The sequence below is a fragment of the Galeopterus variegatus genome, unplaced genomic scaffold, assembly GCF_000696425.1.
Source record: "Galeopterus variegatus unplaced genomic scaffold, G_variegatus-3.0.2 Scaffold7492, whole genome shotgun sequence".
In the NCBI taxonomy this organism is placed as follows: domain Eukaryota; kingdom Metazoa; phylum Chordata; class Mammalia; order Dermoptera; family Cynocephalidae; genus Galeopterus; species Galeopterus variegatus.
The window spans coordinates 11,864-25,936 of NW_007733603.1; the positions used below are offsets into that span (position 1 = coordinate 11,864).

At 37.6% G+C, this 14,073-nt stretch overlaps 1 protein-coding gene across 2 annotated transcripts in view; it reads left to right on the forward strand.

The window, feature by feature from the left end:
* The window catches only part of PTHLH (parathyroid hormone-like hormone), a 14,218-nt gene extending 2,556 nt beyond the window's left edge, over positions 1 to 11,662 (forward strand). Inside the window, exons 2-5 of one of the 2 annotated variants that reach the window (XM_008592006.1) lie at positions 105 to 340; positions 871 to 993; positions 6,558 to 6,980; positions 11,181 to 11,662. In XM_008592006.1, the coding sequence (XP_008590228.1) occupies positions 893 to 993; positions 6,558 to 6,980; positions 11,181 to 11,190 (534 nt within the window). In that variant the 5' untranslated portion in view covers positions 105 to 340; positions 871 to 892 and the 3' untranslated portion in view covers positions 11,191 to 11,662. Of the gene's footprint in view, positions 1 to 104; positions 341 to 675; positions 704 to 870; positions 994 to 6,557; positions 6,981 to 11,180 lie in introns of those variants that run through there. The other variant, XM_008592007.1, reaches the window with a different exon arrangement.
* Positions 11,663 to 14,073: the final 2,411 nt, after the last annotated feature.

The following is a 14,073-nucleotide window of genomic DNA, read 5'->3' on the forward strand; positions in this document are numbered from 1 at the left end:
CCGCCCCCGCCCCCCGCGCGCCCGCCCGCTCGCCCGCGCCCTCGCTCGCCCCGCGCGCGTTCCTAGGGCGCCACCTCTTTGCGACTCGCTCACTTCTCCGGCAGGTTTGCCTCGGAGCGTGTGAACATTCCTCTGCTCGGCTCTCAGCTCGCCTCCAACCTGCGCCGCCCGGCCAGCATGCCTCCCAGCCCGTGAAGCCGGGCCGCCGCTGCCCCTCCGCGCCGCTGTTCATCCGCCCGCGCTGCCACCTGGCCCTGCTGATCGACGACACACGCACTTGAAACTTGTTCTCAGGGTGTGTGGAATCAACTTTCCGGAAGCAACCAGCCCACCAGAGGAGGTAGACAGACAACTCTGTATATATATGTGGGTTTCGCTGCAAGTGGCTCTGGAACCAGAGGGCCTGGTTCGCAAAGAAGCTGATTCCAGGGGGGGAAACTTTCTCCTTTTAGGAGGGTGTCAGCTCTGCTCCACCAGCCCAGGAGAACTGTTGGCCACATTAATTAGACATTGCTATGGGAGACGTGTAAACACACTACGCATCATTGGTGCATATATATAAAAACATTTCATTTTCGCTCTTTCAGAGCAAGCGCCTCTGATTTATTTTATTTTATTTTTATTTTTGTTTTCTTCTTTTTGGTCCCTTTTTGCCCGTGTGGTTTGGAAAAAGCACAGTTGGAGTAGCTGGTTCCAAAAATAAGTAAGTGCTGAGAGGCTTCAGAGAAAGTTTTCTTTTTCTTTGCAATTTGGGAGATGCCCTTGATGAGGAGGAGGCTATTTGAGAGTTTGCCAAAAGAGGGAGCGGGGTAGTGCGGGGAGATGGAGAGTCCGGACTGACACTTTGGGTCTCTTTCCACTCTGTTGCAGGACCCGAGAGCGAGAGGATACCATGCTGCGGAGACTAGTCCAGCAGTGGAGCGTCGCAGTGTTCCTGCTGAGCTACTCGGTGCCCTCCTGCGGGCGCTCGGTGGAGGGGCTCGGCCGCCGGCTGTAAGTGTCCTGTCCTCCCCAAGGCGCCGGGGTTGGGAAGCCAGGGGGAGAGGCTGCCAGGCTGGGGCGCTGCCGAGGGTTCACAGCTGTCACCGATGCTCCTCGCCCGGGTTAGAGAGAAGGGCCATCGAGCTACCTGCGGGGGCTGAGCCCGGGTCCTCAAATACGGCGGGAGAACTAGTTGAACCTGAAGGGGAGCAGGCAAGAGACAAATTTTATGTGTGTTTCCGTAAGAGGGAGTGTTTTACAGAATCTCCTCTGGGGGAAGATCCTTTGCCTCTACTGAAATAAAAGGGTGACTTTCAGGACCTGGGAAGGTTTTGAAACTCAGAGGAAGGTGAGGGATCCAGGAGACATGTGTCGGTGCGCTCGTATACATATTGAATGCAGTAACAGTTTGTGTGTGAAAAGCAAAAACCTTAACCTAATTTTATTATGAATGACATAATTTCAAGCATATAAAATGGGACCATATTACATAATGAAGGCATATTATATAATAAAATAGTAACAACTTTGCAGTGGCACAGCTCCAACGATAGTATTGATACAGTTCAGGGAAGCTAAACTGCTTGATTCCAAAATGAATTTTAGGTGTGGAAACTTTTTTTTTCTTGGAGTCAGATATTTGCATTGCTAATTGGAAACTTGTATTTTGGCATTCTCATCTGGTAATTCTTTTAAAGATAACTTTGACTTCGAAGTAATCTACATCCAAGCACACCAGAGAAAGATTACTATGTTGTATGACTAAAAGTTGGAACAGCGGTAGAGTAACCCTATCTTCATAATCCGTTGGACCTAGCACTTACTAAGTGTGTAATACCATCTTTGGGTGATATTTAAGCTTCAAACTCAGGTTCAGAATGGGAAAACTATAAAATTTGGGAACTGAGAAAAGTTTGACTCGAGAAGGAATTAAGAACTTTTACACTAACAGTAAAAATAGCAATATCTAGTATTTCCAATCAGGTTCATGGTGCTTCCTTGTAAATTCCCAAGGGTGTACAAAAAGGCAACTGTTTTATATGTGCCCTTGGTCTATTATTATTAGAGCAGAAAATCCTTAAATGAAATTACTTTAGACATGTCTGAACCTTGGCACCAAAATGAAAATCTATTATGAATCTCCTAAGGCAAATTGTGTAGAACATTGTGCTAAGATAAAGTTGCATTGTATTCTTCAAATCAACATTTTGCTATTATATTTCTGAAAATTGTCTTCAGACTTTTTGCTCTTTTTGAGACTTGTGTTAAATTTAATTATTTAAAATACATACATGCATATAGATGAAGACTGAATTTTTAAGAGCACACTTAAATACTGTATTTATTTGGCTTGGAACAGAGCCAATTTTTTCTTTTAAGTTGCTTAAGAAATACCTGTTTTCTTTTTTGAGAAACAGTGAATGAACCATGATTAAATCTGCAGTTATGGCATGAAAACAGTGTTAAGCTGTCCTAAAGGATATTTTTAACTCTTTCTTTGTTGCACCTTGCAAAATACACATCAGAAGCCATTTAGCAGCCAGAGACTCTGTTATAGTTTTGTTTGTGGGTGAAATATAATATTGTAGTTAAACAGTCACACTCAGCAGATGGTTATAAAACAACCACAAAACATTCTCATAGTTAATGGCTAATAGATCATCACATTACAACCTTCATTTTTCATGGAGACTGAAATCATCAGTAGATGCAGATCCTTCATCAAATTATTACAGCCAAATAGAGTTTTAAAAAACAAGTCATTATTTTTGCATTGCTGCCAAGTAACAGTAAATTTTATGTGCTGGACCAAACATTAGTCTACTATTACGCTAAATCAAGCTACTTTCTTGAAAGAGATTTTAACATAAAATCAAACCATGTTACTTCCCAAGTATTAGGAAAATTGCTTTAGAAGTACAGTTTTGTTTTTTTTTTTCAACTAGGGGCTAACTTTTAAGGGACAATATGCCATGCAAAGGAGGCAATTATAAGTTGTGAATTTTTGGACCTATTAGTGCAGAAGATTTTAATTAATGGGGCTTGAGCATAATTAAGTTGGAGATTGGAAAGTGTGGCTATGGGTATTCTTGTCCAGATGAGCACGGCTTTTGGCAGGTGGCTACCTCTGTGTTTGGTTAGAGAGGGAACCCCAGAAGATTCAGAAACCTAAAACATCACTGGCTGATTTGCTGGGGAGCCAGACTGGGTCTGTTCCACTTAATGGAAAGCATAACTTTTGACTGAGTCATTTGGGTTGGAAGGGACTTCTGGTGAGTCATCTTAACTCTAACACCCTAACCCTGTCTCTACCATGTACCACAAAACTTTTCTTTTCAAACACAGAGTCCTTCCTTTAGGAGCTTAGCATCAGCACAAGCACACTGCTTCTTCCTGTGCTGGAAGAGGAGTTTCCATCACTGTTTATTCCCTCTGTTCCTTGATAGTTCCTTAGAAATTTCATCTTCCTTCCTGAAAACTCCCTTGAGAGTGAGTGATTTTTCTTTAAAGCGGAAGAGCTATGTTTTGACTGACTTAAGAGTTATGTATTAAGCTTTTTCCCCAAGTTTTTGCAATTTTTTTTTTCAATAATCAAGGGAGACCATGAAGCATAACCTACTTGTTTTTCCATGTTGGAGATTTGGCATGTAATAAATGCCATGTGAACCATTGTACTATGTAATGATTATGAACATATTGAATAACGGACTATTATTGAGGCCATATTTACAACTCAGATATTCAGAGTTATCTAAAATGAAAACATCCTTAATCTGAATTTATTACTCATCACCTAAGTATATCTAGATTGTACATCTAGATATTTATCCCTGTGTTAGTTCATGTCTTATTTTGGAAATAAATAGAACTCTTTATGAACCTTATTCCTTGTTGATGATAAAGTTATCATTATATTCCTATCCTCTAATGCAATTTTCCAATAAGAGATTTTTTTCTTCACAATATTTTAAATGCAGAAAAGTCTTTGAAGTATTATTTGTCTAACAGCATTTCAGATTTAGCATTTAAGAGAATTTGTGTTTTCTAATGTACTAACAATTTCCCCTAAAAGGCAGATGGAAAGCTTTGTACCTCAGAAGAAATGCACTATTTTAAACTGGACAGAGTTGTGCCATATTGTGGGCTTTTTATAAAGTAGAAGGATAGAATGATCGCTGCATTTCCCATGAGAACCAGCCTGGGAAAGTAAAGCTCTTGAGTTAAGAAGGCACTGTGACTCACATATGACAGGCTGGCCAAGATGACAGGCATAGATGCCAGTCAGAAGGGGCATGAGCAATGGTGGCTTGATTAGAACAGACCAGCCATTAAAAGTTTTGGTTTTGGGTTAAGTTAAAATGGGCTGTATTATACATTTGGAGAGCAATGCAGATAGGGAGGATATCTGCCAGGAATTGAGAAAGAAATAAAAGCACCAAATACTGTAAATTATCACTGGCTAAGAACTGCTTTTTAATGTGACATTTTGCTAAAATATACTTATTAAACTGCAATACTTATGAAATATGCAATTATAGCAGTCCTATTCTTTAAAAATATTTTTGGAGAATATAAATATATTATACCAAAGCCTCAAATTCATAGGTTATTAAAAGTTTCCGGAATACTAACTATTGCCACAGAGTAAGTGAATTTTAATCTAGTCACATGTGGCACCTTCAAAAAGAAGAGAGACTCCTCCATGCCTCATTTAAACCAGGCTCCTGTTAAATTCCTTTCCATTAAGTCATGTCTTTTTTGAACAAGCTACATGGCTTAAAGTCAGTCCACACAAAAAAATACTAGAAGGAAGCAGGCATTCTGGCTGTAAGTGCCAGAGAAATGATGACTGTATTTTCATCTTTTACTCTCTTCTTGACTCATTCCCCAAGTGATAATTCAAACTATAGAAATCCTAGCTCCTTATTTTGGTGATAAAAATGGATTTTGGGGGGCGATAAGCTTTGGTCTTCAAGGAAACTGATAAATGTCTGTCCAGCTTGCCCATTGTCATGGTGGCTTATTACCCTGTGCTCTGCCCTTGGTTTCCTCAACATAGGCTTCAGCTCTGGCTTTGGCAGGAGAAAGGGTTGAGAAGAAGGAAAAAGCAATATTGGTTTTAGAATCAGAAGACCTAGTTCTTCGAGCCCTGGCTCTGCCAGTTCTCATTGTGTGGACTTGGGCAAGTTATTTAATCTCTCTGTGCCTTACTACCCCCATCTATGAAATAGGGATAATAATGCTATTTATTATTGTCGTGTTTCTCAGAGGAGTTAAAGAAGTAGTACTAACAAAGGGACCCAGAGGGAAGTTAGAATAGATGTGATGTAGCCCTGTGAAATACTCTCACATGCTTTTGAAGATGAGCCAGTTTGGAGGGCTATTCCAATGGTACAAATTGGAGTTAGGTAAGACAGTTGAAGCAGGCATGGTATGACTGATTAATGTATGTAATCCCTAAATATGATTAATAATGTAGTACTCATAGAATAATAAAAGAATACACAGATGGACATTTAAGCAAGAGTCAGGGTATCATCTAAAAGAATTGACAGATAATTCATTTATTCTTTTTTTACTGTTTATTTGTTTTCCTTAGAGTGTTAGTTTAATAGAAAAACTACTTCATATTTGTTCCTAGACGTGTTTTAAGACGAAGAAAGCAAGTAGGAAACTGAACTTCACAATTCAGTACTAAGGATGGATAATACCCTGTGAAATTCTAAATTAAAAAAAAAAAAACTAGAAGCACAGAAAAAAATAGAATGATCTCACTTAATTTAAACCCACAAAGAAATCCATTTTAAGGAGACCACCCAGTACTTTACAGAAAAAAACCTGAGCTCTTTCTTTCTCTGACACTTGGCCTTTAAATATAAGTTCTTGGTAGCCAGTAGTCAAAAATGTTAAAATTCAGTCTTTAGACGGTTTCCTAGACAGGCTTCCTACTCACTCCATCCTTCAGCCTTTGTTTGTTTTCACTCTTACAGCTTGCTGGTCTGTGAGATTCAGCATTATTATTATTTTCTTCATGGGGCAAGTGTGTGTGTGTGTGTGTGTGTGTGTGTGTGTGTGTGTGTGTGTGTGTGTGTGTGTAGGCTTGGGAGAGTACTCAGGTAAAAGCAGCCTCCTTTTTATCTCTCAGGCTAGGACTTCTGAATTTATTTCCCCAATAGAACTCTAAAAAATGTGAAAGAAAACTGAGCAGTTTCTGTCTGTTTCTGAACATAACTGAATCATAGCATTTTAAATCGGGGAAGGAGCATAGAAATTGCTGAATCTGACCCCTTCCTTTTATACAGATGAGGCCCATGAGGCCCAAGAATGCTCCTGTTTGCAGCAAGGTCACGAACTTAGTGAGTGGAAGAACTGGGACTGGGCGCTGGGGCCTCCTGACAGCCCCTCTTTCCTTCCCACATTTACCCTTCCCTGCTCAGCCAGCTTGCTACTTTTCCAGCTTGTGTCCTGTGGAGAACCAACTAGAAACCTAAAGGGATTTATTCACATCTTTGTTGTCTCTACCAGCAACCAAAATTTAATTGTTTCCTTCCCCTCCTGATATGTCTTTCTTACAGCAAAAGAGCCGTGTCTGAACATCAGCTCCTCCATGACAAGGGCAAGTCCATCCAAGACTTAAGGCGAAGATTCTTTCTTCACCATCTGATCGCAGAAATCCACACAGCTGAAATCAGAGCTACCTCGGAGGTTTCCCCGAACTCCAAGCCCTCTCCCAACACTAAGAACCACCCGGTCCGATTCGGGTCCGACGATGAGGGCAGATACCTGACTCAGGAAACCAACAAGGTGGAAACATACAAAGAGCAGCCCCTCAAGACGCCTGGGAAGAAAAAGAAAGCCAAGCCTGGGAAACGCAAAGAACAGGAGAAGAAAAAACGGCGAACCCGATCTGCCTGGTTAGACTCGGGAGTGGCTGGGAGTGGGCTGCGAGGGGACCACCTGTCTGACATCTCCACAACGTCGCTGGAGCTCAGTTCACGGTAACACGGTTCTCCCACCCCTAACCTCACCTCGGGGCTCTCGGTTGGGTTTGAGAGCCTCCCTTCTGCCTTGGCTTGGACAAACCTAGAATTTTCTCCCTTTCTGTATTCCTGTCAATCACTAAACACACCTTACCTCCCCCCTCCACACACACACACACGCAGGTTTTATAGCCCATTTCTCTTTCCCCACCATTGCAACCCTAACACCAATTCTGTACTACTATACTAAATAATTTCAGTTCTTATTCAAGCTGAAGTTAGTGACCATCTTCATAATTTACTGGAAAAGCATATTTATTCACCCACTCTCACACATTACCAAACTTTCTTGATTGTTTTCCATTTCTGCCTTTTTTTCACTTCAAGGGACAACACAGAAGGCTTGTATATTATCAACAAACACTGCAAAACAATATCTTACCATAAACAATTCTGAGTCATTCACACTTTTCGTTTAATTAAATTTATTTAATTAAATTTTAAATTTATTTTAATTTAAAGCAATTACATTTATTTCATTACAATTTAAATGTATTTTAATTTAAAGAAATTAAATTATTTTTAAGCATGCCCTTTAAATTTGTTTAATTAAATTTAACTCTGTTTTCTCCCAGCTCATGAAAAAGAAATGGTTTCTGAAAAAATTTTTAGTATTAGCTTGGGAAGGATATAAAATTTTCTCATGTACCTCTTTGTCCATTAGCAAGTTGAAATAACTTTTCTAGGGTAATGCAGTAGAATAATAAAACTTCACATTTACGTGGCTTGTTTCTCCCTAGCTCATACATCCAGGTGGTAATGACGCTCAAAGACTTTAGAGTCAAATAACTTATGCTCAGGTCTTGGGTCTGAACTTACTAAAGTTCACAACCTTGGGCAGATTACTCGGCCTTGCTAAAACTCACTTTTGTCTCCTGTGAAATGAGGATAATAATTGTACCAACCTCATAGAGTTATTAAATGAGATTATGTGTGTTAAATGCCGGTCATATAGTAAACACTCAATAAATTGCAACATATTGTTTTGGTGCTTTTAGACCTAGTACTGATTATACCATCCACATATATGTGTGTGGGTGGGTGTGTTGCTGTGAGGCAAAAAAAGGGGGCAAATGTTAATCTCATTTTATAAAATAGAAAACAAAGGCATTTCAAAGGACTTGAGTAGTTCTTGGAATTGGGATAGGCAGTCCTCAGAACTAGATTTATTTAACCATTTTCTGATGTTTAGACTAGTGCTGGGTTAGCGCTGCTTCTTTATCCACACATTTCCATTGATAGGACCTTTTTCTGTTTTTACTTTTCAGTACAGCACTTCTATGGGGTTGAAAGAAAGGGAAAAATAACACAACAACACATCATATGCAATTAATGATCTCATTATTTAAGGAGTCCCCTGTTACTTCTCTAGTCCTTTCCTCTGACTCTGGCACAGATAGAATTACAGAGTGATGTTTCAAAGTGGAGTTTGAACCTATTTATCATCATTTCTCTGAGTTAAGTTGACAAACCCATTATTAAATAGCATATAAAACAGCAATTATATTGGATAAGTAGTACAGCTTCAGTAATTAATAGTCAGTGGCACTAGAGAAATCCTTAGCACAGTGAATGTCCTATTCACCAGTATCTAATGAATCTATAAGGGGTAACAAATCCTGTAAATCCTTGGCACATATTCATGGTGTTTTAAGCTATCATCCTAACTGTGCATATTTATAACTAATGCAAAGACCCTACTTTATTGTCCAAACCTATTTTTATTCATTTTCTTACTGCGTACATATATATATTTGAATTATAAAAACAGAAATATAAATAATTTTATGTATTTTATTCATTTAAAATATGCAATGCTTTTTAGGTATCTGGAGAATTAATGAAAATCAGCACTTGTCAATTCTTATAGCCAAAGCTATCCCTATGCTAAAGTAAGTCTAGTGAAAATTAGGCAGTGGCCTAATTAAATCCAGACATACAACTGAAAGAAATAGAATGTTTCTGCTTTTCCTTTCCCTTCCCCGTTTGAGAGAGAAGTTCATGGAAATAACTGTTTGTTTGGCAGCCAGATGTTGGCACTGTCCCAATACAACCCAACAGAAGTTCAGGGAAGAGTGGGGAAATTTAGGAGTGTATTAACGAGAATGTACAAGTCCATGCAAATGTTCTAATCTAAATAAAACCCTTTTAGAATACTATTTTAAGGTTTTACAAGTGACCAATCTTTTATTAATGTCCTTTCTTTAGTATCTTTGTATTATTATATGATGATCTGAGAGGTCTGAGGTAGCAAGCATGAACTGTATTATAATATATGTAGAATTTTTAAAAAGAACCTACCATTTTTTAAAAGAAAAAGAAAATTATTTTCTCTTGAGTAAACTGTTCAGTGGGAAATACATAGCTTTAGATTTTGGAAATCACATTTTAGAATTTTTGATGTTGCAAGTGAGACATCTAGATACAGTAGGACTCATTTATTAGAAATCATACATTTTGCCTTGGTAAATATTGAATTAGGAAAATATAAAAAGCTTTTCAGTAGTCACAAGAGCTAGGACTCTAAAGCGTTGTCATACACACACACATATAATAAATATACACGTATACTTTTAGGTCATGTTATATGTTTTACTTGGCCATTGCAATATGTGTGTTTGTTAAAGGAAAAATCAGAAGGAAAGAGAACAAGCAAACTGTCTGGACAGGGTGAAATATAATTTTAAAATCTTTTCCTTGGTCCTTCAACTTATTTCTTTTTCTTTCTTTCTTTCTGAGGAAAGAATTATTCAAAATAATATTCATTCCCTCCTAGCTTGTGTCATTCTTAAACTCAATTCACTAAATACCAGTTGGTGTAACAACACTGTAAAATCAGAACAGTACACAAATTACTGAGTTTTGAGGTCATCTTTTTTGGCTTTATTCATTACATCCTTCCACATCCACCCATCAGTAAAATTTTAATCTTAAACTCTTCTTTTCTCTGCAATTAGGAGCGATTTTAATATTCCAACTGAAATCATTGGTGAAGAGGTCAATTCCTTAATACATTAAAACACCCTAAATGCTCCACTTGCTTTTCTTTCTTTAAGCTGCCCATAAAACTCCGAAATTGTCAAGAATTTGCTCTTTTGTAGGTCTAATGCCCATACATTTGTCATGTAAGACTCTGCCCACAACTCTGGCTGTTAATTCAGGGACACCACCAATCAAATTCCATTTTGTAGTCGTTTCATTAGAATTGAATACTTAGTTACTGAAATAGACTACCCAAAGAGAAGAGAAAAGGAAAGAGAAAAGCAGAGAAGACCCTGCTAGTCCATCTTACAATACCTAGGTAGGCTAAAAAAGGTGTCAGTCCCAAGTGGTAACTAATTCTAAATAATAAAACACACAGTGATATGTAATACTACTATTTTATACATTTAAATCAATTTATTCTTAATTACTCTCTTATTTAAAAGAGGCCTTTCCATTTCTAGTGCAAAATTCACTCAAAACACTAGCAAAGTGAGAGACAATTCTTAGTCTTGGCTTTGAAAACTAAAATTCAATAATAATTTCATTCATTAGTGTTGAAGGACAGCTAAAGAAATGACAGATATCATCACATCATCAACTAAACCGTTTAATACACATCCTTCCAACATTTACACAAAGTCCCTCACTTTCACTGCCTTCACCACGGTTCATTATTTTAGTGAAAGTTTATCCAAATGAGACCTGAACAAAATTGACAAACTTTGGATTGTGTAAGTCAGGCATCATTGGGAAATAAACTTCTAAGTGAGGTGTATTTGGTGATGAATGGTCCAACCTAGCTTTAGTTCTGAATTCTCAAATTTGCCCCTTTTCTTCTCAAATTTGCCAGCTGGTAGCTTTGGAAAATTGTCACAGGACATAATTAGAAATGCAGGCCCTGTGACAGAACATAATTAGAAATACAGGCACTTTTTCTCTCTGCACCACATCAATCATCTAATCAGGATGAAGACTCTGCCTGTAATAGAGATTCTGGAGATCCAGGTGGACTCTCCCCACAGGCACCTCCTGTAGGAGATATTTGCAAGAAGTCTAGTGAATCTCTTTCCGTTGTGATTCTGTATTCCTTAATTAATACCCTTTATTTTATGCCTTTTCATTTGTAAAGAATGTTAACCTTTCTCCTCTTCTTTCCTTTCCTTCTCTTTTCAGGAGGCATTGAAATTTTCAGCAGAGACCTTCCGAGGACCTATTGCAGGATTCTGTAATAGTGAACATATGGAAAGTATTAGAAATATTTATTGTCTGTAAATACTGTAAATGCATTGGAATAAAACTGTCTCCCCGATTGCTCTATGAAACTGCACATTGGTCATTGTGAATATATTTTTTTCCCAAGGCTAATCCAATTATTATTATCACATTTACCATAATTTATTTTGTCAACTGATGTATTTATTTTGTAAATGTATCTTGGTGCTGCTGAATTTCTATATTTTTTGTAACATAATGCACTTTAGATATACATATCAAGTATGTTGATAAATGACACAATAAAGTGTCTCTATTTTGTGGTTGATTTTAATGGATGCCTAAATATAATTATCCAAACCGATTTTCCTCTGTGCATGTAAAAATAGCCGTATTTTAAATTTGTAAAGAATATCTAATAAAATATAATCTAACTACATTGTGACTCAGAAGGTGGATTATATTCTTTAAGATTTCTAGCATAAGGAATACAAGGTAGTTTTTTAAACTGTATTTGAAAACGATCTTAAGCTTAACATGTTATATTGGTACATATTCCAACATTTTCACATTAGCTTTTAGTTAAAAACTGCATAAAATGTATTTTTTCCAGTATTTCACGTTGAGTCAATAGAATGAATGAACTACCTAGACATCATTTTATAAAGTTCATTCAACTCGAAATGAAGACATGGAAGGGCAGGAAAGAAGCAGAGAGAAGTCAGGAGAAAAGATTACAGAAACTTAATCCAGAGGGTTGGCCAGAGCTGAAAAAAAGGGGTACAGGCAGGTCAGGGAGTTTAAGGCCATAGGTGATTTTAACCAATGTAAAGTCTAATTTGAGAGACCTTGCTTTTCCTGGTGACAACAATAATAAGCATAAAAGAGCTACTTGCGATCCTGATGTTAAGCTTTCCTACCGGAGAAAGGAGGGAAATTCGGGTTTGGAAGATAATGTGACAACTCAAAAAGCCTTCAAAGGTGAAGATTGCTGTCCTGTGATGATATCACAGTTCCTAGAACTTCAGTTGCAAACAGTGTGAGTGCAGTGCCATGTGGAATCCCTTCTCCATTTTGGATGTCGTCCTAGTTGTTCCTACCTCTATGTTCAGATGAAAACACAAACACATTGCCTTCTCCAGAATTTTCTTCTTCAACAGTCTGCAGCTTAGGCCACATCAATAAAAAACAGAACAAAAAGCCCATGAATCAAGCAAGTTCATATATTGGAAGTATTCTGTTCATGCCCAATATCTTATTTGAGGTGTATTAGACATTTGGGGGGTTCACAGGAAGTAAAATACTATAACCTCCTTCAAGACTCTTTCACTTCAGTGGGTGAATTTTATGTACATATACGTGAAACAACTAATGCTATATTCAAGAAATTATGAAATGACCCAAAATTCTATGAATATTTTACTTTCCAGTATTTCACGTTGAGTCAATAGAATGAATGAACTACCTAGACATTTTATAAAGTTCATTCAACTCGAAATGAAGACATGGAGGGGCAGGAAAGAAGCAGAGAGAAGTCAGGAAAAAAGATTACAGAAACTTAATCCAGAGGGTTGGCCAGAGCTGAAAAAAAGGGGTACAGGCAGGTCAGGGAGTTTAAGGCCATAGGTGATTTTAACCAATGTAAAGTCTAATTTGAGAGACCTTGCTTTTCCTGGTGACAACAATAATAAGCATAAAAGAGCTACTTGCGATCCTGATGTTAAGCTTTCCTACCGGAGAAAGGAGGGAAATTCGGGTTTGGAAGATAATGTGACAACTCAAAAAGCCTTCAAAGGTGAAGATTGCTGTCCTGTGATATCACAGTTCCTAGAACTTCAGTTGCAAACAGTGTGAGTGCAGTGCCATGTGGAATCCCTTCTCCATTTTGGATATCGTCCTAGTTGTTCCTACCTCTATGTTCAGATGAAAACACAAACACATTGCCTTCTCCAGAATTTTCTTCTTCAACAGTCTGCAGCTTAGGCCACATCAATAAAAAACAGAACAAAAAACCCATGAATCAAGCAAGTTCATATATTGGAAGTATTCTGTTCATGCCCAATATCTTATTTGAGGTCTATTAGACATTTGGGGGGTTCACAGGAAGTAAAATACTATAACCTCCTTCAAGACTCTTTCACTTCAGTGGGTGAATTTTATGTACATATACATGAAACAACTAATGCTATATTCAAGAAATTATGAAATGACCCAAAATTCTATGAATATTTTAAAAAGGAAAAGAAAATACATAGGGAGAGATTAATATGGGCTGGGTATGGGAAGGATTATGTTTCTGGAAGGAACAGCCTAAGATTTAACTTAATCATATTTCATTTGAGTCCCATAGCCTTCAAAACAGGACTCATCTTTTTTTTTTTTTTTTTGTAAGAATTTTAAACCTATATTAGTAGGCAAATAAAGAAATTTGTGCTTATCTTCACTTACGAATTTTTCAGAGATGGTTTTTACACCTAAGGATCATTCAGAAGTTTAAGGCCAATACACTAAACCTGTATAAAGCAAGTAGTTTGGAATGCCTTAAAAACAGATATAACCACATTTTGCAAAACTCCATCTGAAACTAAATCTTAAGTAAAATTGCACCCAATCCTTATAAGACATTCACATGAAAAATATATTTTTAAAATCACCAGCTTGGTAAATACTTGGGTATTAAGGCAAGAAAGCATCAGATTCACCTTTAAATACAAGTCATTTATAAGTTTTTCTTCACAAGTAGTCCACTCCTAAGAAGAAAAGGAGGGAGAGGGAATTAGGAACTTATAGTTATCAATTCTCACCAAAGCATTATTAATACCATTATTGTCCTAGGTCCTCGAACAGTGATAAA